The sequence below is a fragment of the Lissotriton vulgaris genome, chromosome 7 (genome assembly GCF_964263255.1).
Source record: "Lissotriton vulgaris chromosome 7, aLisVul1.2, whole genome shotgun sequence".
Lineage (NCBI taxonomy): Eukaryota > Metazoa > Chordata > Amphibia > Caudata > Salamandridae > Lissotriton > Lissotriton vulgaris.
This window is the reverse complement of record NC_141695.1, coordinates 1,385,509,165-1,385,534,586: the sequence shown is the minus strand read 5'-3', so window position 1 is coordinate 1,385,534,586 and position 25,422 is coordinate 1,385,509,165. Positions and strand designations below refer to the sequence as shown.

General features: G+C 45.2%; 1 protein-coding gene across 7 annotated transcripts in view; it reads right to left on the bottom strand.

The window, feature by feature from the left end:
* TAOK2 (TAO kinase 2) overlaps positions 1–25,422 on the bottom strand; it is a 1,046,857-nt gene that overhangs the window by 460,963 nt on the left and 560,472 nt on the right. For all 7 annotated transcript variants that reach the window (XM_086932114.1, XM_086932110.1, XM_086932116.1 and 4 more), the window contains 3 exons: positions 16,072–16,165; positions 15,264–15,345; positions 14,538–14,705 (listed from right to left, as the gene is read on the bottom strand). In XM_086932114.1, the coding sequence (XP_086788240.1) occupies positions 14,538–14,705; positions 15,264–15,345; positions 16,072–16,165 (344 nt within the window). The remainder of the gene's footprint in view (positions 1–14,537; positions 14,706–15,263; positions 15,346–16,071; positions 16,166–25,422) is intronic.

Here is a 25,422-nt window from a genome sequence, read left to right as displayed (position 1 = left end):
GGGAGAGACTAAGTCAGTGTCCGGTCAGGTGTCAACCCTCTAGCAGTTCCTATAACCAGCTGTCCTCGGTATCATCTAAGGGGTGCTGGTATCCATAAAGGTCCTTAAACCCCTCCCATTCGTCTCTCTCTCTCCAGGCCTGTCAAATGAAAAAGGAATTGGCTCTAACCGGAAGTATTGGTCCTGTTCAGTGGCAGAATCGTCCAGCTGCGAAGGCGGCACTAGGAGCATCGGTACTGGATCGGGCACTGAGGAAGGTCCCGGTCTTGCAGGCGGCACCACTACGGGACAAACACCGGATCCAGTGGCCCGTAGAGGTGCCCAGCAACCCAAATATGAGGTGCAAGGCCTTACATAATTCTTAAAGCTGGGTAGGAGTCACAATAGCTACGGGAAAATCCTGGAAGCTTGGAGTTGACCCTGTCTCAGTCTACGCCGAAGAGTCTGGCCTCAAGTCTCTATGTTCCAGCGCCTCGTTGGATAAATTAGGCAGGTGAAGCATAGTCGAAGATCTTCCCAACTTCTTGGTTTTCTTTTTGAAGTGGGACTTACCTGGCGTCTTCAAACTAAACGATCGCAAGGAGCAACGCTGCAAGCAGTCCGGGCCTTCTTTGCAGGGTCATTAGGGGGAGAGGAGCTTAAGGAAACACTCCCTTAGCACCTTCAGGGGCATGGCGTGGCAATCCTCACAGGTCTTGGATTTGTGGTTTCTCTACAAACAGTACACATACCATGCGGAGCAGCTACGGTGTCGGAAAGACCCGCAACCGTACCTGTTAGAGATGCAGGGCACCAAGGCCCTTGAAGTCACTCGTGTTGCAGGTCGAGCTCCTTTCTGTTGGGATCAGGCGCGCTGGCGTCGGCAGGCGTCGGGTGCAAAGTGCAAAGTACAGCGGTGCGGCGTGAGGTGGCCTCAAGTTGCGTTGCAAGCAGCTCCTCGGTGACTGCGTCAGATGGCGTTGTCGGTGCTTGTCACGGTGCTGGCAAGTTACGGTGCAAGCAGAGGCGGCGTTGCTGCAGCGCTGTCATCGGCTGACGAACACGAGTCGATGGTGCTGGCATCAGTAGGCCAAGGCTGCGGCGCAAGAGGAGGGGGGTGTGTTGTGTAACTTTATGAGCAGTGCCCTAAAACCACGGTGCAAGCAACGTCATCTATTTCGTCGTGGAGTAGCGACGCCGGGGATACCAAGGCGTTGTCGTGCAGCGAGGCGGTGCTGAGTGCGGTGCCTACAGGTTGCGGTGCGAGCAACGTGTCGGTGGCGGCGTCAGCTGGCATAGTCGGTGAGACCAGGGTCGCGGTGCTCTCTGCAGTGCCCAGGCTACGGCGTGAAGCGAGGCGGTGCGGAGTGCGGTGCCCATAGGTCACGGTGCGAGTAGCAGCTCGGTGGAGGCATCAGCAGGCGTTGTCTGTGAAACCAGGGTCGCGGTGCGGCGTTGCCCTCTGCGGGGCCGCCAGGACACTGAATCGACAGTGGCGTTGTAGAGTTGCTTTTCTTCTGTTGCTGCACAAAACACACAGTTCCCAGTGCTGAGGGCAGAAGACCTTGAAGTCTTTGCTGTTCCTAAGACTTCTTGAACAGGGGGCAAGCTCTACATCAAGCCCTTGGAGAAACTCGCAAAAGTAGATTGCAGAAAGTTCCGTTCAGTCCTTTTACTGCACAAGACAGAAGCAGCCACTTTAGGCCAACACAGCAAAGCACGCAGCAAAGTGGTAGTTCCTCCTCAGAGCTTCTCCAGCTCTTCTTCTTGGCAGTCTTCTTGATCCAAAATAGTTCTAAAGTTCAGGGGTCTTGCCCCCAGTACTTTTACACAAAATTCCTTTGATCCGGCAGGCAGGGGGTGTCTGTGCCCTGCCAGAACCAGTTCGGCCTTCTCTGGTGTGATTTTCTGGCAGGAGGTGGAGACGGCATTGTCAGAGGCAGATAAGGCCCTTTGAGATGCAAGGAAATCTCCTCCCACTTCCCCCATCGCAGCCCAGGTCTATTCAGCCCTTTCCTGACCTACCTAGACTATCTGGAGCCCCTCTGGCTCCCCAGCCTTCTGTCATCCAAAACCCAGACAGGCAATCCACATTCCAGCAGAGGCACAAGGGATGACTGAGCAAGGAAATACCTACTTTCTAAAAGTGGTATTTTCAAACCCAGAATGTAAAAATCACCTTCACTAAAAGATGCATCTTTAGATTCTGAGTTCAGGCATACTAAATTCGTTTTTCTACCATGTTCCCTGGGTCAGTTAGAATTATAAGAGGTCATAACCAAACTACCCATTCTGTCCTATGGGTACAGATAGCCTTGCAAAAGTGAAAAACAAAATGGGCTTTAATTCACTATCAGGGCATGCCACACACACACACACACCAGGGCATATCCTACCTTTCACATACACTGCACCCTGCCCACAGGGTACCTTGGACCTACCTTAGGGGTGCCTGACATGTAAGAAAAGGTAAGGTTAGGGACTTGCAAGTGTGAACACTGGCCAAGTCGACATGGCAGTTACAAACTGCGCGCAGACTCTGCAATGGCAGGTCTGCGGTACCTTTTTAAGGCTACTTACGTGGGTGGCACACTCAGTGCTACAGCCCACTAGTAGCAATAGATTTACAGACCCTGGCACACTCAATGCACTCTACTAGGGACTAACAAGTAAATCAAAAACTCAATCATGGAAACAGCACTTGAACTTTACCACTGATCAGCAGTGAGTAAGTGTGCAGAAACACTACACCAGAAAAAAACAGAGTCAAAACCAGGAGGGTAGAAAGTAAAAACTCAGGGGAAACATGCCAAAAGATGGCAAGTCTAACAAGTAAATCTTTATCTTCTAATCATACGATTTTTTTTATTGCTATTAGTTACACCATAACAAAGAATAGCAACAAACAAATACAAGACTGAAACCCAGAGAATGGTAAAAAGAAATATCAGATTTCTCATGAGATTTCTTCATACACGATAATTTCAGATTGGAAAATTAAATCTAAATACATAACAGCACGCATCAAAATCTTCCCTTATGCCTTAAGATTATGATACAATGAGGAAAAGTTGTTGCTTTGGTGGATTTCACTTCATGAGACTGGCATTTGCAACTTTCACTGCAGATTAATTCACTTTTTATTTGACACATTTTGAGTAGAGTTGAGTTGGGATTTGTAAAGCGCGTAGCTACCCTATGGCGTCCCAGCGCTGTCTTGACCTGATTCCAGAGGGGAGAGTAGAAGAGTTTACATTTTGGCCTTTGATCTCCAGTACATCAGACAGCTAATACAGTACTCAAACACATAGAAATAACAAAATAAGAGTTGTGTAATATACATATATACACTGAAAACAATTACTGTTCGGTTGAAATTTTGGTTTAAAAAAATGACAACTAAATGTTTTCATGAAATGGGATGGATATTGCACACAAGTATGTATCACCCAACACCAAATGTTCTGTGTCACACTGGACAGCTTTGTTGAATGTGTGCCTCATTGTTTTTGTAAGTTAAACATAGCAGTCGTGTTGTTTGTGTGTATCGATCTTCGGCTTTCACACAGGAACAAGAAGCTCTGATAGATCTACAGATAGCGAGTCTAATAGAGATAGTGAGTCTTTCAGAGTATGGTGCTATCGTCCCCAAGTCAAGGCATCCCAATGATTTACTCAGCAACCTCTTTTTGGTGAAAAAGAGTGACGATGGGCAGCATTTGGTGATCAACGGATGGCTGCTCTTTCGTCATTTCAGAATCAAGGGCATTCACCTCCTTGGAGATCTCCTGCTGCAGTCGGACTGGATAGCCCGTTTGGATCTGAAGGATGCCTATTAGGCTGTGCCAATTTTTCCGCCTCACAGAGGCTTCTTGTAGTTCCAATGGAAATCTAAGGTGTTCGAATTCACCTACCTGCCTTTCGGACTCACGACCGCCCCTTGGTGTTTCACCGAGTTGATGAGGTCGGTGGTCAAGATACTCTCCTCATGAACCATTGCCCTCAAGCTCTCTCTCTCCAGCTGCACATGGCCATAGATCTACTGGAGTCGCTGGGCTTCGTAATCAACACACAGAAATCCGCTCTGGTTTTATCCCAATCCACCCAGTTTCTAGGATTCCTAGTCCACTCTGTGGAGGGGACCCTTAGCCTCCCGCCTCAGAAATTATCCAAGATCAGACACGAACTCCGGAGAACCCTTGCCAATCCCCAAGTCTCCCTGCGGCAACTGGCTCTCATAGTGGGACTACTCTCAGCCTCCATTAAAGTGATAGTTCCAGGGCCCCTTCACTACCGAGCATTGCAACGCTTGAAAATAATGCATCTCCAGAAGGGGCTTTCATATTCACAACTGGTCTCTCTCTGCAGAGGCAAAAGAGGAGATAAGATTTCGAGGCATGGAATGGCAGGGCGATATTCGGCTCTCAACCTGATCTGGTGATGGAGTCCAATACCAGTGGCTCAGGTGGAGCGCTCGCTGCGTCGAGTTCTCAGCCGAAGGAAAATGGTCTTGAGCCAAACAGACCCTTCATATCAACTGCATAGAATTGATGGCAGCCTCTTTCGCCCTCAGGCGCTGAACAAAGAACAAGGTTGAATGTTCAATGCTACAGAAGATGTACAACGTAGCAGAGGTCCGTTATGTCAATCACCTTGGGGGCACTCTATCAAAGACGCTGTTAGACCGTGCCCGGACTCTATGGGAGTACTGCCTAGACAATCACATCTGCCTGACGGCAGAACCCCTAATGAGCCAAGCCAATCAGATAGCGGATTGGCACTCTCGCCATTAGAGGGAATTCAGCCTGTGGAAATAGCACCCCTCGATATTCCATCATCTTCAGGAGCATTAGGGCCTATTCTCAATGGATCTCTTCGCCTCCCGACTGGACTTCCACATGGAGAGGTACTGCCGCTGGAGACTGGACCCTCGGACATTGGCGATGGACGTCTTCCTTCAGGACTGGAGTACAGAATGAGCATATGCGTTTCCTCCATTTGCGATGATCATGCAACCGTCGGCTCAAGTACGCAGACAGAGGCGGATTTGGTCGTGATCACTCCCATCTGGAGGTCACAAGCCTGGTTTCCAGTTATGATGGAACTTTACTGGGATTTTCCAATCCCTGTACCACTAGGTCTAGTCTCCTGAGGGATCCCAAGGGTAATCCTCACACCTTGGTACTGGCGTGCTCCCTTTAGCTAATGGCATGGAGGATTACCAGGAATGATGGAAAGTCCCAGGAGTTTCAACAGAGGCTGCCATGCTTCTCTCCAAGGCCTGGGCAGATAGCACCACCAGATGATACCGATTGGCCTGGTCTAGGTGGCTGTGCTGGTGTGTCCAACACCAAGTGATCCCGTGGGGGCAGATATTGTCCAAATCCTGAATTTTTTGGTGAGCATTGCTTCACAAGGCTTAGCCTACAGGTCCATTAACACCTTCAGATCAGCAATCTCTGTGGTTACCTTCCCATGGACGGTCACCCTGTAGGGGAACATCCTTTGGTATGCAAACTCCTAAGGGGTATTAGATTACCTCTCGCTCCGGAACTCAGATACTCTGTTTTATGGGACTTGAATAATATCCTTACTCTCTTCACGTCTTGGACCCCTAATTGGTATCTATCTAGAAAACAGCTATCAGCAAAACTGTCAATGTTACTATGCCTCATTTCCTTTAGCAGGGTTTCGGTCGTGCGTGCTTTGGACAGTGCAGGTAGGGTCTTCACTCTAGAAGGGGTGACCTTCCATATTTCTTGATGAACAAAATGTAACTCAAGGTTGGTATCTTATCCAAAATTTCCAGGATTGCCGAAAATGTGAGGTCCGCCCGTTAAAATTATGAGGCAGTCACGGAGAAGTTCCGTACTCATGGGGAAAGACAGTTGCTGATTGCTTTGACTAACCTTCACAAAGCGGTTTACTCCCCTACGATTGCCAGATGGATAAGACTGACAATGCAAGAAGCGGGGATCAATACCACTAATGGTGCACACTCAGTCAGAGGAGCCGTGGCTTCTAAGGCTTTCACCCTAGGAGCAAGACTGAAGGATATCTTCAATGCCGCTGACTGGTCATCTAACTCCACTTTTAAAAGGTTCTATTTCAATCAGATATCATCTCCGGCAAACGCAGGGGTGAACCACCTTTGAACTAGCCTAATCCTCGCCTCCGTGTCCTGCCATAGAATGAAATACTTCCAAGCTATTGTAACGGAAAGTAAGTACACAGAGGAAAGGATTAGCCAATCCAGTTCTGCCACATACTGGTACCCACCCACATTGAGAGTCATGGACTCCGGGTTACCACAGGACAATAATGGTTGCATAAAATGTGTTGTTCATGTGGACTGTGTAATGTTTACCTTGAGGTTATCACATAGTGATCTTGTAATGATTATAATTGATTGGAGTGGATGAAAGAGTACCTCACACCTTTCTTTGTACATTTTTCCAGGATCGGATACCAGTAACGAATATGCTACTTACCAGTATGCATCTGTTCTTGGCATGTAGGGCTGCTGACATTTATATCTGTGCATAGATCACCGCCTAGTGTTGGGTCCGGATGATGGCACATTGTTGTCCTGGAAGAGTCTTCGAAGTATAACGAGATAGGTGGCTCCTCCCCTGGACTACACTGCGCTTGGGCATCCATTCCATCCTCAGATTATTTTTCGCCATTGTGGCAGAGATGGAGTGTAATACAGTGAGTGATGTCCATGCTACATAGTAATTCTGAATGCTACAGGCGCCGGGGAGGAGGGTGGGCGATATGAATGTCAGCAGCCCTACATGCCAAGAACAGATGCATACTAGTAAGTAGCATATTCGGTTCGAGGCATGTGGGCTGCTGAATTCATATCTGTGCATAGATTACATAGCAGTCCCTCCCGTTAGCGGCGGCTGCCCGTGCCAGCTGCAGCAGTCTGAAAAAGAGTTTTGAGAACAGCCTGTCCTACAGCTGCTTGCTGTTTAGAATGAACATCTACGCAGTAGTGTTTCGTAAATGTGTGGTGGACCATGTAGCTGCCTTACATATCTCTTCTAAAGGAATATTCCCCAGGAAAGCCATGGACGCTTCTAATTTACGTGTGGAGTGTGCTCTCTGTGGAATGGTTAGTGTGCATTTAGCCATAGCATAGCAAATCTGTATACACTTAACGATCCACCTGGCTATCCCTGCTTTGGAAATGGGGTTGCCTTTGTGTTGTGGGGAAAATGCAACAAAAAGATGTTTTGATTTTCTGAAGTCCTTTGTTCTGTCTATATAGTACATAAGAGCCCTTTTGACATCTAATGTGTGTAGGGATCTCTCTGCGATATTTTCTGATTAGGAAAGAAAACTGGCAGTTCTATGGGCTGGTTCATGTGGAACTGCGAAATCACCTTAGGCATGAATGTAGGGTTGGTGCGTAGTACAACCCTATTTGCGTGGACCTGTATGAACGGCTCTTGAATGGTTAGGGCCTAGAGTTCACTAACTCTTCGTAGTGAGGTAATGGCTACTAGGAAAGCCACTTTCCAGGTTAGAAACTGAATCTCACAAGAGTGTAGAGGTTCAAAAGGTGGTCCCATCAGTCTGGTGAGTACCACATTGAGGTTCCAGACTGGTGAAGGCGGGTGTCTGGGAGGGATCACTCTTTTGAGTCCTTCCAGAAAAGCTTTAATGGCAGACACTCTGAATAGTGAGAGGTGCTGCCTGTTTTGAAGATAAGCTGCTATTACGGATAAATGTATACGAATGGAACTGTACGCCAGATTACACCTGTATAAGTGCAGCAAATAACAGATAATGTTTTGAATAGATGCATCCAGTGGGTTAATGTCATTGTTGTTACAATATATGACAAACCTTTTCCATTTAGCCGCATAGCATGCTCTGGTTGTGGGCCGTCTTGCCTCCTTGATTATATTCATACATTCTGGCGGCAAGTTGAGGTAGCCAAATTCCAAGACTTCAGGAGCCAGATCGCCAGGTCGAGCTGTTGCGGATCTGGATGCTGAATGTCGCCATGGCTCTGCGTCAAAAGCCTGGGTGTGAGGTGCAGCCTTTTATGCGGTACCACGGATAGCTCTAGAAACGTGGTGTACCATGGTTGGCGTGCCCACATTGGAGCAACCAGGATGAGTGTCATCGAGTGTTGTCTCAGTTTGCGTTCCACCAGCGGTATTAGAGGTGCTGGGGGAAAAGCGTACGCAAATTTGCCTGACCAGTTCATCCATATCGCATTGCCCTGCGACTGTGGATGTGGGAACCGGCTGGCGAAGCTTTGGTATTTTGCGTTTTCCCTTGTGGCGAACAGGTCTATCTGTAGATGACCCCACTGCTGGAAGTACGGTTGGAGTACTGATGGATGTATCTCCCACTCGTGCATCTGGTGGCTGTGTCTGCTGAGCAGGTCCGCCATCTGGTTGTCCTTGCCCGGGAGGTGTTCCGCCATGAGGAAGATGTTCCTCTGAATGGCCCACTTCCACATGCTCTGAGCCAGATGAGACAACTGTGGCGAGTGTGTTCCTCCCTGCTTCTGTATGTAGTACATGGCAGTCATGTTGTCCGTCCGGATCAACACGACCTTGTTGCACAAGTGTACTCTGAAAGCTTTCATCGTCATGAAGATTGCCATCAGTTCCAGAAGGTTGATGTGCATCTTCTTTTGCTGTGCTGTCCATAGTCCCTGCACTGTGTAGTTGAGTACATGAGCTCCCCATCCCTGGAAAGACGTGTCCGTCGTCAGTATAATCTGTGGCACAGGCTCTTGAAACGGTCGGCCCTTGCAAAGGTTTTGTGGGTTCCTCCAATGCAGAGAGTTGAATGCCCGACTGCTCACCAACACTAGGTCTTTTAACTGTCCTTGAGCCTGATTCCACTGACGTGCCAAGCACTCCTGAAGCGGACGCATATGTAGTCTCGCGTGCGGGACTATGAAGATGCAGGAGGCCATCATGCCTATCAACTGCATGAACACTTTTGCTGGAAGCGAGTGTTGAGGTCTGAATTTCTGTATCAGCAATTGCATGCTGTTTATCCTCGCTGAATTTGACTGAGCTTTGGCTGCCAGAGTATCTATTGTCGTGCCCAGGTACTGTCGCACGTAGGCGGGATGAAGATGTGACTTTGGATAATTCAGCGAGAATCCCAGACTGTAAAGAAGATGAATGGTATGGGACATGTGGCTGGCACACTGCTGGGCCGTCTTTGCTTGAATAAGCCAGTCGTCCAGATAAGGGTAGACATGTATGTGCTGTCTCCTTAGGTGTGCTGCCACTGTCGCTAGGCACTTTGTGAACACCCTGGGTGCCGTCGTTACTCCGAAAGGGAGGACTTTGAACTGATAATGTTGATTTTGAATAGTGAACCTGAGATACTGTCTGTGTGATGGGTGTATGGGTATATGGAAATACGCATCTTTTAGATCCAGTGTTGCGAGGATGTCTCCCTGACTGAGTAACGGCAGGACCTGCTGTAAGGTGAGCATATGAAAATGCTCTGACAGAATGTAACTGTTAAGAGGCCTGAGGTCCAGAATAGGTCTGAGATACCCATCCTTTTTGGGTATTAGAAAGTACAGAGAGTACACCCCTGAGCCTTGGTCTTCTACAGGCACAAGCTCTATGGCCCCTTTTTGCAGCCTGCTGACGACCTCCTGCTGCAATAAGTGTAAGTGCTCTGCTGACATAGGACGGTGTCTTGGTGGGATGTTGGGTGGAGTGGATGTTAATTCCAGACAATACCCGTACTGGACAATGTCTCTCACCCACCTGTCTGTGGTGATGGATTTCCAGACTGGCAGGAACTGTTGTAGTCTCCCCCCGACAGGTGTTATATGGTCGGGGGGCAGTGACAGGGCGTCACTGTTTGCTATTGGCAGAGGATCTGGAACTGTTGTTTCCTCTGCCTCTACCCTTGATGTTTCCACGATATCCACTCCGGTTGTTCTTATTGTAGGTGGATTGTGTACTTCCTTTATTGTACTGTGTCTGTTGTGTGGATTGGCCTCTTTAAGGGCCCCTAGTATTGGAGCGACGAAAGGAGCCACCCCGAAAGTGCTGTGACTGCAGTGCCCCCATAGACTTTGCAGTCTCTGTGTCTTTTTTTAATTTTTTCAAGGGTGGTGTCAACCTCAGGTCCAAATAAGTAGTCTGGGTTAACTGGCTGATTGAGGATAGAAGTTTGTATTTCTGGTTTGAATCCCGAGATTCTCAACCAGGCATGTCTCCTTAACATAACGCTAGTGTTGATGGCACTGGCTGCAGTGTCAGCTGCGTCTAGCGCGCACTTGATGGAAGCATTGGTTATAAGCTTCCCTTCTTGGATTAGTAGTTCTGCACCCTCCTTGTACTGATCTGGTAGGTGTTGCAACAGTGTCAAGGGTATCATAATGGGACCTGTCATATCTGGCTAAGAGTGCCTGAGTGTTGGCAATGTGCCAGATGTTAGCCACCTGCGCAGCCACCCTTTTTCCTGAAGTTTCCGGAACTTTTGACTCTTTGTCAGGAGGAGGAGCATCACCTGTCGTCTGGGAGTTTGCTCTCTTACGTGCATTAGAAACAACTAATGAGTCCAATGACAACTGTCCCCTTATATAAGTAGGGTCCCCAGGTGCCGGTCTATATTTCTTTTCAATCCTTGGGTTTAACACCCTGGCCCTAGTGGTGTCCTTAAAAATGTCACCAGCATGCTTAAGGACCCCTTTCAGCATGGGCAGGGTCTTGACTGCTCTTTCTGAAGTGGAAAAGGTGTCGACCAGAAAGTCTTCCTCCACAGGGTCAGCATGTAGCTCGACGTCATGATTACTGGCTGCTCTTTCAATAAGGGCGTTAAAGGCAGTAGTGTCCTCAGTAGGAGATGTTTTCACACTGTACACATGAGTGTCAGGGGCAGTTTGCGGATCCCTTGGGTCAGCCCATGGTTGGTTTTGATCATCAGGATCAGTGTCTACATGGTAAGGGTCATCTTCATGTTCGTCATCTACTGCATCCACATCTGAGTATGTGGGTGGAAAATTCTGAGGTTCTTGTCCATAGGAATGGAGGTGTTCCACAAGAGCCGGTGACGTTGTTGAAACCCTCTTCTTCTTCAAGGGAATCTTATATGACTCCATGGGCGTTTCTGGTAATATTTTGCTTTTATATATGGACAGTCTACCAGTTTCCGAGTCGATGAATTGCCTCGACTCCTGTTCTTCAGGCTCCTCTGTAGCCTCCATTTCAGTTGACACTTTTTTAATGGCGCAGATACCTCTTTTTGGTTCGAAGATCTTTGGACGCACTGAGGGTGAAAAGCCGAATTTGATCGGGGTCGACGCGGTCTGAACGTTTCCGACCAGCTTTGGTGTTGGGGCCTTCTTTGGCCCGACCACTGTAGCCTTATCCTTGATGCGTTGGAGTGACTCCGACACTTCCTTGGCTATGAATGGACTCGGCTGCGTCGACTCGACAGGGTCCTTGGAGCCAGTCTTCGTCTTGTCCGCAGGCCTGGACCGAGGATCGATCCCGTCATTCGGTTCGAGTCTTTTGTGTGTGTCGACTTCTTTCGGCTTCGGCCTAGTTGGTTCGACAGCCTTGACCTTGGTCTTCGGTGCCCCAACAGTTGGTTCGATGACCTTCTTGAGCTTTTCGGCATCGACGGCCATTTTCTATTTCTTCGGCTCAGAGGGGTTTGAGGACTTGGAGCCGACCAGAGTTAGTTGCACTTTCGGTGTCAGCTTTGTCATTGATGCTTTCGGTTTCGATTTCTTTGGATCGACCGATGGCGGTTTTGAAACCGATGGTTCTTTATTAATGTTCAAAGCCGGGCCTTTATGCGGGGCTGTAGAACGAGACTGTAGATCTTGGGTAAGGCCTAGTGGCGATCCCTCGACCTGAGCCTTATTGAGTGCGTCATCGTCGGCCCCCGTATAGCCGGTTTGGCCTAGCTCCTCGTCTGAGCTATCTTCTACGGCCCAAAGGGCCTCTGCGTCGTCTCCTACCTCTTCTTCTTGCACCTCTTCATCTTCTGCGTCATACTCAGAGTCATGGCCGAAGCCGGATCAGAGCGGTATTCCTGATCCTACAGATCAACGACCTCTTAGTCTTCGGTCCCGAAGATGTTTTCCGGAACAGGCGCTGACCTTTTCGACTCCAATCGAGTCGCGCGTCGGATCCGAAGAGTTTTCTTCGACCTGAACCAGGCACAGGCCATACAGTTGGCTTTTTTGTGATCCGGGGACAGGCACTTGTTGCACACCGGGTGGACATCGATGTGCGGGTATTTTGCATTGCAAAGTGGACACCTCTTGAATGGGCTTCTTTCCATTGTAGATCGAAGATCGGGTCGAGTGTGGAAAGAAAACTGCCTGATTCCTCGATGTCCTCTCGAAACAAGTTACCGGTACCGAACGAAACGATACTGACGCGGTCTAAAGCCTTTTGGCTTTTGTAGAAAGTTTTCCTAACTTGAGCTAAGATAGTAACATCCGAACCCAATGGCGAAAGAAAACAATTTGAGGATGGAGAGGATGCCCATGCGCACTGTAGTCCAGGGGAGGAGCCATCTATCTCGTGATACTTCGAAGACTCTTCCAGGACAACAATGTGCAATCATCTGGACCCAACACTAGGCGGCGATCTATGCACAGATATGAATTCAGCAGCCCACATGCCTCGAACACAAGAGTAATCTACAGGCAGAGATGCTGTGTTTGCAGGAAGAAAGAGGAAGATAGAGCGCCTACAAGGGACCGTTAGACAAACGGTGGCATCCTGATTCGATGGATTGTTTTTGTTAATTCTCCCCAGTATACCATGAGAAATGTTGGTTATTAAGAAAATGTTTTAAAAGGCTGCTGGGGAATAAAAGCGAAGAAGGAAAAGTTGATCTCTGGATTTCACCTAATGCGAAACAGTTGAACCACTAATGCTTTATTTATAATTTAGCTGTGATTTGTTGACGATATCCTTCCTACATTATCTGCAATTGTATTCTCTTCCACAAATCTGAGCAGTTGACAGAATCTGCAACTGAGTGTCCTGCAGATACATAAAGAAAAGGTGAATCCAGGAAAACTCAGGAGAGGTATCAATGCCATGCACGTTTTGCAACTACACATATAAGCCAGCATCTCAATAATTAGGTGGAAGTAAATTATTTACTTATTTTTTGATCATCATGGGGGTCATGGCCTTGAAAAGTTCTCTGAATCTAACTCAAAAAGGTCTGCCATCCTCCAGAAGTGCTGTTGCCAAAACAGAGGGGCCTATAAAAAAGCCTATTTCATCCCCAGGATTTGCTTTAGTAACCCCATAAATCGACAATGGGTGGGCTCTGGCTGTAAATGGCCCCAGATCTCGGGCTAGAGCACATGGTCGATATGAAGCAGGGCCGTTGGCCCAAGACTAAAGGTATAGCTAATGAAGGTTTGCAAAACAGGTTGAATTTCTCAATCATCAGTCGGTTCTAAGGAAGGGTAGGCCAGTTATAGTCCTACTGGATTCTGACGAGGCCATAAAGTGCCATGTAGTTGAGATGCACCTTAATATCTACAGCATGGCCTCCTTAAAGTCGTAACCAAGGATACCAGGTTGCACTGGGTCCAAGTTCCTCATAGGAGCAGAGACTAACAGAGGATGGAGTTAGGCGTTGAGACCACCAATTGCGTTATTACCCTCTGAATAGGGACGACATGGAAATCGAGGAGCTTTGATCATGATTTTTCCCTGACTTATTCTTGGACTTCACCCTAGACCGAAGTGTGTTCGGTCTAGGGTGAAGTCCAAGAATAAGTCAGGGAAAAATCTCCAGTGAGATCAGTCTTGCTTCGTTTGTTGCCCAAAGTAGAACTTGGACTCTCTCCATGTTGCCTTCGGGTGCATCAAAAACCACTTGTTGCACAACTTTCGAGTCATGTTTTGTCTATAAGCAGAGAACGTGTGGGTCCGCCACCGACATCTCCCTCCGAAACATGCGGCATAGCGTGAAACCCATCATCTACAGTTAGACATCCCTGCACACTGACAAAACTTAAAAATGTGATAAATGGGTGTAAAACCAAAATTGATAGAAGTGGAGCTCTGGATCTGCGACCTTGGAAGCAGAAAAAGAGCAACTGCATCGTGCACACGTACAGCCCAGAGGTGGGAAATACTTGCGAAGGAGTTTTAAAATGCCAGTTATCGGTGAGCAGGAGCCAATACTAGAATTTTTGTAGCCAGTCTGATGCCAGGGGAGATACACTAAGTGAATAATTTGCTTTAGAAGTAGCCGTAGAAAGCTTCAGTATTTTAGGCCATGCCCCATAGCAAACTACAAATATTGGTCGTAACTGTCCCTTCTAAAAACATTCACACATGCCATCCAGCTCCTGAATAGCTCAGGGTTTCTGTTCTCTCTATTTCGCTAGTACTTCAAAGATGGACCCATTTCACCATCACACCTGGTACTCTATACTTAATCATTTTCCAATTCAACACCTTATACAGCAAACTGTACTACGCCCCCACCCTCGTCTTTTTATTGGCACAGTGTTGCATAGAATGCTCACTTTCTGGCATCTAGTTATATGTCCACTGCCTCACCTCTTCTTCTTCTGGTGCCTCAGCATTGGGCCCATTCTGGGCCTCCTGGAAGAGGATCTTTTTCATCTTGCGGTACTGCAAGTTGTCAAGCTCTCGTACAGCATCCTTGGTGCGCTGAATTAAGTCCATAATCACAGTCTGCGGACGTTCACGAATCAGAAAACGGTGCTGCAGAGGGAAGGAAAGACCAGTCACAACAAAGAAAGAGACAGACGCAAAGTGAAAGTTGGAGGTACACAAGGAAGCAAGAACCAAGTCGTCTGCATGCTGTCATTTATTTATGAAGTTTAATATAGCCAAATAATACTCTGAAGGAAAGCAGTGAAGGAAGGAGAAACCAGAAAAAAGGAAGGGAAATACAAGAGGTTGTAAAAAGGAAAGTAGACAGAATGTGAGAATGAAAAAAGCAAAGAAGGAATGGACAAAAGGGGGATACAGAACAAATAATGCCTGAGGAAAAAACAAGTTAATAGAAAAAAGGGAGAGTGGATTGGAAACTGAGAAGGGAAAAGACTATGTTTAGCAGGACAGTAAAGAGAGCAGGTCAAGGAGGAATAGAGATGGGAAGCTAGCAGAGAAGAAGGCTGATGAAAAGGGAAAAATGAGGATATCATCAACTCTGGAATGAAAAGGAGGTGTAGTAATGACATAACACTGGTTACAATATAAGAAAGATGAAGCTAGGTAGACATGTGGCGCTAAGCAGATGTAGCAACCAGTCATTACCTTTGACAAAACGTCAGAAGTAGGTCTATCTTGAGGAATTTTCTGTAGACAGGAATCAACAAAGTTTCGGAAATATTCAGACCTAAAGGAGAGACGACAATGCTGAGTGTAAGATGTGTTTGAGGTCTAAAGTACACAATGAGGCGCACTAGTAGCGGTGTGTAAGTTCAAGTAGAGGAATACAGTAGAAAAGACACGGGAGGTCCCCTATTAAGCCAATCTGGGACAGGGGAAATACATGAAGCAAAAAGATGTCCCTAACACAATACCATTTCCTAGGGAAATTAAAAAACAAAGAATGCGTATGCTGGTGGTCAATAAAGGTACAGAACACAATAGGTACAAATGTTGCTACAATGTCAGAGATGCATGAATCAAACATTTTTTTAACAATAACAAATCATTATTAAAAAAAGCACAATTTTTTGCAATACATTTGTGTACATGAAATACATAGGAACATTCATTAAAAAAGTTAACTGTTTTTCCGAATCTTTTTAATGAATTTTTTAATGTAATTTAATTTTTAATTATGATTTGCTGTTAAAAAAATGTTTGATTCATGCATTTCTGACATTGTAGCAACATTTGTACCTATTGTGTTCTGTAACTTTATTGACCACCAGCATACGCATTCTTTGTTTTTTAATTTCCCTAGGAAATGGGATTGTGTTAGGGACATCTTTTTGATTCAAGTAGAGGAATACCACAAATCAGTTGCAGGCCTGGAATGATGTTCATAGGTAGTGTGTGCATGAGCTTCAGCACTGCAAAGCAGTTGCAGTAGAAGGTATGCCACTAAACTCACCAGTGGTTGGACTGCAGTACAGGGGATTCATTTTGGGCTATATGGTATAAGGCACTCATTGCATTCATGTTGAAAAGAGGTGGCTTCCGCTCAGCTGCAGTAAAGAAGAGAAATAAGGATCAGTATGAAATTCAGCTGCAGCACGTTTTCATTTAATCTCAGCACACCTATCGCTTTATCCCAAGGCAGGCACAAGAAAAAAGTCTTCAAAGCAAGAACCTCTTCTGACCTACTACTATGAAATACTGGATTCAGACAATGGGATCATTATTAAAACTTTCATAATCTAGAAAGGTTTGAGGGAGAAGCAAAAGAATGGGCAAAAATGGATGTGTTATAAAACCTTACAGCTTTCTGTTTTGCAACTTTGTGTCAAGGTATTAATGAGTACATTTCTTACTTATCCATAAAGAAGATTAAAATCCCACATTACCAGAACGGCCAACAAGTCGCAAGTTTTGAGGAGGACGTGTTAAATTGTAACACTGCTCGTGTAGGATTTGTAATAAAATGAATGATTTTAGGACACCTGTAAAAACATACTGCTCTTACTCAAAAACAAGACAATGAGTGTGCTTGGAAAAAACAGTTTATAATAATTCATCACCTTATTGGCACAAGAAATCGTGCCTAAGCCGCCGCCCGGGCTTTGTTTCCTCAAGGCTGGGAGTAAGTTTACTCTAGACTTGCATGAGATCAAGGATGGATATACAGAACATCTACACAACAAATCCAACTTCGGAGGCAGAGCCACACTAAACATTCTATCCTCTCCTCTTTGGCATCTGGGACAGCATCTCCCACAGAGTAATAGCACACACCCTAAACCCATCCCAGATAAGGACAATGTCCAACAGTTGCATGCCACATCCACATGGTTGCACCTTTCCTACATGCACACCCGCCACTCAGTGATGCTGTAGTGCTCAGCCCCTTCCTATTCTGAGGTCTGTGGGATCCTAGAGTGGGCCCATTCTGAATTTATAAGATGAGCAACATGCTGCCTGTGGTATGGGTGTTGAAGAGTATTGGCGCAGCGCATCAAAGTTTTTTTGTCTAAAACAACTAAGCTGCACGTGGAACCTTCTTTCCTATGATTACAGCTGCTGCACAAAAGTTTCAATCCTGCCACAGGTGCAAAAAAAAAAAAAAAGAGTTGTGGCGGGGATCATTGTGGAGAGAGCACAAACACAAGTGCCAGTGGAGTTATATCTTAAGGGGCAATCGAAACAGCCACGTAGAGATGGCTCTTTGACTTCTCTCGAGCAACAACAGACAATATTTAGGTATGCGTTTTAGCTCTACGACTCAAGTCACAAGTAGCCAATAACCAAAGTATCAGTTTCATACTTGAAGCAATCTGCACCACAAGATGGGAAACGTCCTTTAGGACGAAGCCGGAATCACGCTGTGCCTTCACAGCGCAGGCAACAGAACAAATTAGTTTTTAGTACGCAATAGTTCTGCACTCAAGAAATTACAACAACTTGATTTAGGAGGACATGCAATGGTGGAGTGGTGTTGGAATTAAAGTCCAACACCTTACCTACTGTTGTGCAGACTGGAGATGGAACAGTAAATTAAACTAAACTATTCCAATATCTAGTGCCCACCTAGGGCAAGTCGTTAAAACGACTTGCGTGCTGAACAAATGTGTGTTAAAGACGTATTCATTCAAATGACGGAGTACCTAAGGCATGCGTCATACATTCCTAGAGGATTAATGCTTTCCAAATGTGGAGGCATGGAAAGCCAACTTTCTACCATTCCACTACTAGAACCCACGAAAATATTTGACCATGTTGCCATCATTATCCCAAAACTAAAAGATCATCAAAGCTGTTTGAGAAACGGCAATGACACATGGGCCCAACTGTCAGAAAGTCTACTATGTGCTAGATGTGTACCCAAAAATTCTGCTCCAGAACATTAACCATGGCTGCCAGATTAGCATGCTAATCTATGTTAAGAAATTCCATAGTTCAGAGGTAGTAGTCACTATACAAATGTGATTATAATACAATAACAAAGGGACAGTGATGTACTGACACAGTTAAATGCTTATTTTTTCTTAGCAAATTATAGAACTTTACACAAACATCTGGGTTAGTCTGTGTGAGAATCGAGACTATTTTTCAATGATGGCGGCTTAGTTCTTTAGAAGGAAACTTTTGAGATATATGAATAATCTGACAAGAAATGAGCAGAGATGAGGATTTTTTGGATTCCACAGGGGCATGAACGACAGAGCAGAACATGAGGGGAGGGGTGACAAGAGATCACAAGAGAAGAGCACGGAGAAAGGAATGACAGCGGGTAATAAGCCAGAAAAGTGAAGGAGGAAGCCTTTGATATCAGGAACGCTCCCAACGGCCTCCACCTCGAGCCTTTATCACGTGTCATTCTGTATCACAATAACCTCTACGCTTCATATGCTGCTGATGCTTTGTGCACCTTGTGTTGGTGTCTTGGGTGGTTGGGCTGTCTATTTCAGACAGTGCTACAGCAAGACTACAGTAAACAAAAGACCGATAGTAGACGCAGAAGGGAGCAGCAGGTAAGGAGGGAGGCTTTTCAGTTGACTTTAAGCAAGCTGCGGTGCAGTAGGCGTTGTGGGGAAGGGAGGAGGGCTAGTAGCATGGAGGCAGCGGGTTTAGTGACCGGATTGGCTTATGCAGCAGCTCTCCTCCACCAAGCGTGTTCCATCTTGCCTCCTTCCTGCACCAAGCAAGAATTATGCCTGCATGGAAACAACATCAATGTAGTTTTTGAGGAGCCCAAATTTAGCCCAAATCAGCAGGGATGTAGAAGTGAGCAGCGGCTGTGAGTCAGTGACTTATTTGGTTTTGTTCTTTTTCACTTCTAGTTCTGTCCATAGCCTATTCCACTCTTTTCTATTTCGTCCACCTTATTTTCTAAAGCGATTTAAACAAGCATTGAAGATCCAATAGGTCTCGCCCTCGTTTAAGTTAAAGCAATTCAGTTTGTAATTAGGTGGCGTTTTAGCTTTACTTTTATTAGTATTTTTCAAACTTTCATGTACATAACCTGCATATGTATGCGTATATGTATGCATGCATATTTGTATTGATATGCACATGTATATATGTTTATATATGTATATATACACATACATATATAGAAATGCATATGCATATATATATGTATGTGCTTATGTGTGCACGTAGAGAGTAGTAGAGAGGTAATGAGAGGTAGAGAGTAGCAGAGTGAGTAGTAGATTGAGTAGTAGAGTGAGTAGTAGAGAGTGAGTAGTAGAGAGCGAGTAGTAGAGAGTGAGTAGTAGAGTAGAGAGTAGTAGAATGTGAATAGTAAGACTTCTCACAGGTTCACTCCCTGACATTCTCCTTTAGTGCCTACAAAGAGTAGCGCCCAAAGCACTATTCTGTGTGATTAATACATCACTTCTAAGTCTGCACTGGCATATATGGTGCTGTTGATGAGTGATTGCTCGTTCTCATCTTAAAAATCTGCAAGGCGTCTAAGTGATTTAAACACTCACTGCAGTCATCTGGTTATACCTGCGGGGCACAGTTTGCAGCATTTAAAACTTGTAAATATGTCCGCGATACCACGCCTTCCCCAGATCCGAAGTCTGCCGCTCTGAGAGAGGATCGTATGCCCCCTCACTTACATTCTAGAAGCCCGCCTGTATTGCACCCCACACAATACACCTAAGGGGTTATGGCAAAGCATGGCTCCAGAAATACTGCATCAGATGCCATCGAGCTGATGTGTGCAGTAGGAAAGAAAGTTAATACAAAGGCAGTGGGCCCGACATATTTATGGTGCAAAGCATCTAAAAGTTCAAAGCCATTTACCCTTGGATCAGGCTTGGAAAGAGAAGTGTATGCTGTTTCAGGGGTGAGAGTTGTCGACTTGGGAGCTGGGGACCAGTGTTCGATCCGTGTGGTCGGCTCAACATCCACAATTATTAGCAAATCCGGATGTGGAAATTTAAATTAAATAAAGAAACGGTCCAACCAATGCCGCGATACCTGTTGTGTGTCTGAATTAAGCTTACCCTGCCCAAGCCCGTGTGATGCCTATTCTGTGTCTGAACATAGCTTGCTTTGCTGCTTTCCTTGATGAACCTGGTGTGAGAGAGTGTGTGAGAGAGTGTGTGAGAGAGTGTGAGAGAGAGTGTGAGAGTGAGTGTGAGAGTGAGAGAGAGTGAGTGTGTGTGTGTGTGTACTACTGTATGTACTCAGATTGTGCACGGAAAGCTTGGCGCTCTCTTGCACCACACCTAGATTTTCCCTATATTGCTTCTTGGAAGTACCAATTACTTTGGCTGTTTTTATAGGGGGGGTCAGTGTTGGCGAAGATTCATGAATATAAATCAGGGCACTGGTAGCTGCAGTGCCAGCTTCCTCAACATAACTACAGCTACTAGACAGTAGGTGAGTGCGCGCGATTCTCGATTTATGGTGTTACTGCTTTCTACCAGGCGCACACATTCTCAGTATAGAAGTTTAAAGGCTTGGCAGTGCGAATTTATATTTTGTGGTGCACATACCTAACTGTATTTAGGAAAAAAGGGGACCCCTACTTCTAATGCATTCACTACTAGTAGGGAGTAAATTGAACTATTTTTTAGAAGAACAAATAGTAGTGAGCTTAATAACTAAGCCAAAAACCCCAAGAAGACAAAGAAGCTAAATGGATAATTGAAGTGACATGTAGACAAATTTGATAGAAACAAACCAAATAATTATATTCAAAATTAGTTTGTGATTTATTTAAATATTTTCTTCATTTTTTTGTTTAGAATTTCATTTATAAAAGATACATATAAGTCTTTAAAACGTCAATGACATACATTTTGTGATTTCGGAAAATTATCAATACATATTCAAAAACACAAGAAAAAAAGAGACGGGGGAAAAAAACGAAAAACAGCACAAATGACTGATGATAAATAGGGCTAGTGGAGTAAGCAAAGCGGTGGGTGGAGACTCTACGCGCGTTTCGGCTTTTGCCTTCTTCAGGAGTCCGTCATTTGCTTTAGGTCAGAAACAGGACACTGCAAAACATATAAAGATCATGTCACAAACACATACATAAATGATTTTGTATTGTTGATATACATATCTTATGGGAGCCTTGGGTCTAGGTCTAATTCATTAATATAATTATTTGGTTTGTTTCTATCAAATTTGTCTACATGTCACTTCAATTATCCATTTAGCTTCTTTGTCTTCTTGTTTTTTTTGGCTTCGTTATTAAGCTCACTACTATTTGTTCTTCTAAAAAATAGTTCAATTTACTCCCTACTAGTAGTGAATGCATTAGAAGTAGGGGTCCCCTTTATTCCTAAATAGTGTTACTCATGGACACTCCATGTGGGGTTTATATTTGGTTTAAATAATTGTGTTTATATGAGCAGTTAAACTCTGTATGCAGAAGATATCATAGAATATAACACACATTGATTTATCTCTGTACATATCGATTTGAGTTATTTCTAACAGTTTTGACTGATTTACTATATACAGTTCTCTAAAGGTATGCCTACAGTTATCTGTTTAAGGTATCCAGATCTATAGATGTTGGGTGAGAAATATAGGATTACAGATCTTGGTTGTAACTGTCTCAAATTGAAAATGTCAGGTTTCTTTGCATATCAAACAAATAACCATTCTATGTATATAAATCAAATTGTTTCCTTTGAAGATGTAACTGCTCAGAGATATAATGTCAATTGACATTAACGGCTTCAATGTTCAAAAAATGTCTGTATAGTATGTATTTGTATATGAATTAGACCTAGACCCAAGGCTCCCATAAGATATGTATATCAACAATACAAAATCACTCATGCATGTGTTTATGTGACATGATCTTTATATGTTTTGCAGTGTCATGTTTCTGTCCTAAAGCAAATGACGGACTCCTGAAGAAGGCAAAAGCCGAAACGCGCGTAGAGTCTCCACCCACCGCTTTGCTTACTCCACTAGCCCTTTTTCTCATCAGAGTCATTTGTGCTGTTTTTCGTTTTTTTCCCCTGTCTCTTTTTTCTTGTGTTTTTGAATATGTATTGATAATTTTCCGAAATCACAAAATGTATGTCATTGACGTTTTAAAGATTTATATGTATCTTTTATAAATGAAATTCTAAACAAAAAAATGAAGAAAATATTTAAATAAATCACAAACTAATTTGGAATATAATTATTTGGTTTGTTTCTATCAAATTTGTCTACATGTCACTTCAATTATCCATTTAGCTTCTTTGTCTTCTTGGGTTTTTTGGCTTAGTTATTAAGCTCACTACTATTTGTTCTTCTAAAAAATAGCACATACCTAACTGCACAGAGCAGCCCACCTGCTACAAGACGTGCTGTGCATACAACAGTGTGGGGTGCTGCACGGCTTGAGCCAGGATTATTCTAGCCAGCAGGTAATAGGAGGTTGGACCGGTACTTGTCAAAAAGAAGCGTCTGCAAATTTATTTTACCGATTCAGAGCATGAACCTCAGACAGTGTGATTTTTCCAGAGCAAGAGGTTCTCTCATCCACGCGACAAGGTTGGTATAGAACCCAGGTCATTGGGATCCACTTTGTCAGTTGAGGTTAGACCTGCTAGGTCCTGGAGAACTGCACCCACGGCAGCGGAATGCACGATAAAGAACGTCACGTGGGCACATCCACAACCTGCACCCTCTTGTCTGGCATACTGCATCCTACCCCCAACTCGATCACTGCTGCTCGCACTCTGGAGGGCTTAGGGGGATTGGACCGGTCTGTGGGCGAGTACAAACTGTGCCCTTCCAGACAGTTTATATTTGCTGCAGTGCTTCGTCAGACATCGGCAGAGAACACAGAGAATCTCAGCTGTACTGTGGGACAGACGTCTTCCATGGAGCAGTGCGCACAATACCACGTTGTTGTCTACTTAGGGGCTCTTCTGCCTTTTAACTAAACCCTCGAGGAGTGGTTTGCTACTGAAACGTATGTGCAGCTTGGGGATCAGGCTTCAGAGTCTCTGCAGACCCAATTCGGCTTTTTACATTTCGAAAGTCCAAAAAATTAAGTGCCTGTTTGGCAGTGGCAAAGGCTGCATCTGTTGTTTACCTACAGTACAGGCAAAGCACCACGGCTAAGCACAGATACGGCAGATCAGTGTCCACGCAGGAACTTGTCAGCCGAAAGACAATAAACTCAATAAATATGAAGCTTTCGGCTTTGTTTAAATGCAGCCGCGTTTTTTTAATTGCACTAGCAGCCCGTCCGACGTTGTCCGGGTATGAATTACTGCCGGCCAGTAGTATATTTTTTTGTAGGATTTCGTTTTGATAGCATTTCTTATCTGTGACAGGCCTGTGAAACGCTGCGAATCACAGTGCACTGCTGATGCACTTAAGAGTGCGCGTTCAGTAGTGTGTGAACTCGAGTTTCCCTAGTTTATTTTTCCTTGCAATATTATATAGCGCGAACTCGACAACATGGCATGAGCACAAAGCACGGGGAGACAAAGCGATTTGCCTGGTATCACAGGATGTTGAGCTGATGCCGAGATTCCAACGTAGCTCCCCAGCTCTAAAGTTCGCAATTCTAGAACTTGTGGTGGGAGGTATGTCTAAAAGTGTATGTCTGTGCTGGCCATCAATGAGAGAGACCTGTGCATTTTTCAAATGGGTGGTGAAAAAATATGAGTATGTTGCTGGAGATGTGGGCCGCCGTGCCACCAATGTACTTACCGGGGGAGGGTAAACACCAATTATTCTGCAACTTTCTTTCCGCATACCATCACTCCGCATACTTTCATTACGAAAGTACCATGACTCCGCAATGCCATTATAACGCATGGCATTACATTTTATATGCTTTTACCACGCATACATTTACAACGAAATTTGTTGTAAATGCATGAATGGTAAAAGCATGTTTTTTTTATGTTTGGATAAGGTAAGTATGGGTATAGGGGTATATGTTTTGGGGTACTGAGGTATATGTTTTGGGGTGTTTGGGTATTTTAAGGGTTTAGATATAGTTTTGGGTTATGGGGTACAGGGGTGGGTTTAGGGATAGGTATGGGTTTTGGGGTACAGGGGTATTTTGAGGGTTCAGGGTTAGGTTTGGGTTTTGGGATATAGGGGTATTTTTAGGGTTCAGGGGTAGTTTTGGGGTACAGGGGTATTTTTAGGTTTCAGGGCTAGGTTTGGTTTTTGGGGTACAGGGGTATTTTAGGGTTCAGGGGTAGGTTTGGGTTTTGGGGTACAGGGTTATTTTTAGGGTTCAGGGCTGGTTTTGGGGTACAGGGGTATTTTTAGGGTTCAGGGGTAGGTTTGGGTTTTGTGGTACAGGGTTTTTAGGGTTCAAGGCTAGGTTTGGGTTTTGAGGTACAGGGGTATTTATAGGGTTCAAGGCTAGGTTTGGGTTTTGGGGTACAGGGGTATTTTTAGGGTTTAGGGATAGGTTTTGGGGTAGAGGGTATATTTATAGGGTTAAGATGGGTTAGTGTTTAAGGGTGTTGGGGTATTTTTAGGAGTAAGTGGGTTATGATTAACGGGTGCAGGGGTATTTAAAGGGAGCAGGATGGGATTAGCACACGATATGAGACATGGCATGAAGGGCGGAACGTACCACACGCCCCCAGCGTTTATCACGCCCCCAGCACACGCACACAGCACAACGCAGACACGCCCACAAGGGACTACTTCGCTGGCACGGTTCTTTTACCTTTTAAATGTATATGGTGGGCGTCTGCATAGCCTATGTCCTTCTGCTGCAACTGCCCTTTCCAACGCTGTATTGGGTGTTGTGATTGGTGCTGTGGTTCCTGAGATTACGCGCCTCAAAGGTTTGGGCTCTCTCTATTATATTAGTATGGATTGCGCAATGCAAAAATAAACACGCGGCTGCCTTTAACAAAGGGGAATGATAAAAAAAAAAATGCATAGTGGCTAATTAGGAAACACTGTCTCCCGCTGCCAGTAAGAGATCCAATTCTGCTGGGTGTGGATCAACGGAGACAGGTTGGCAACAAAAGACCAATTGACATGCCTTCAGTGCAACCATTGCACTGACTTTGGCATAATTTGTGACGCCAAACGACACGCACGAATCAAAGCTGAAGGCAGAGGTAGGACGAGGCTTCTGGAATCTTATCGAAGCAGTGCATGCGTTTCATACGTCACGAGACCAAAAACGGTCTATAATACTGGCCTAACTACAGCTGTTGCATCCCACCGCTGAGTCCTGCGGAAGGGTTGAGCTGTTGTGGCCAAGGGTTCGTGAAAACCAGAGAGACCATAGTGGCTATTGTCTCAAACATGTAAATCATCAGGGAAGGTACGGGGGGCTGAAAAGTAGGCACACAGAAGTGGC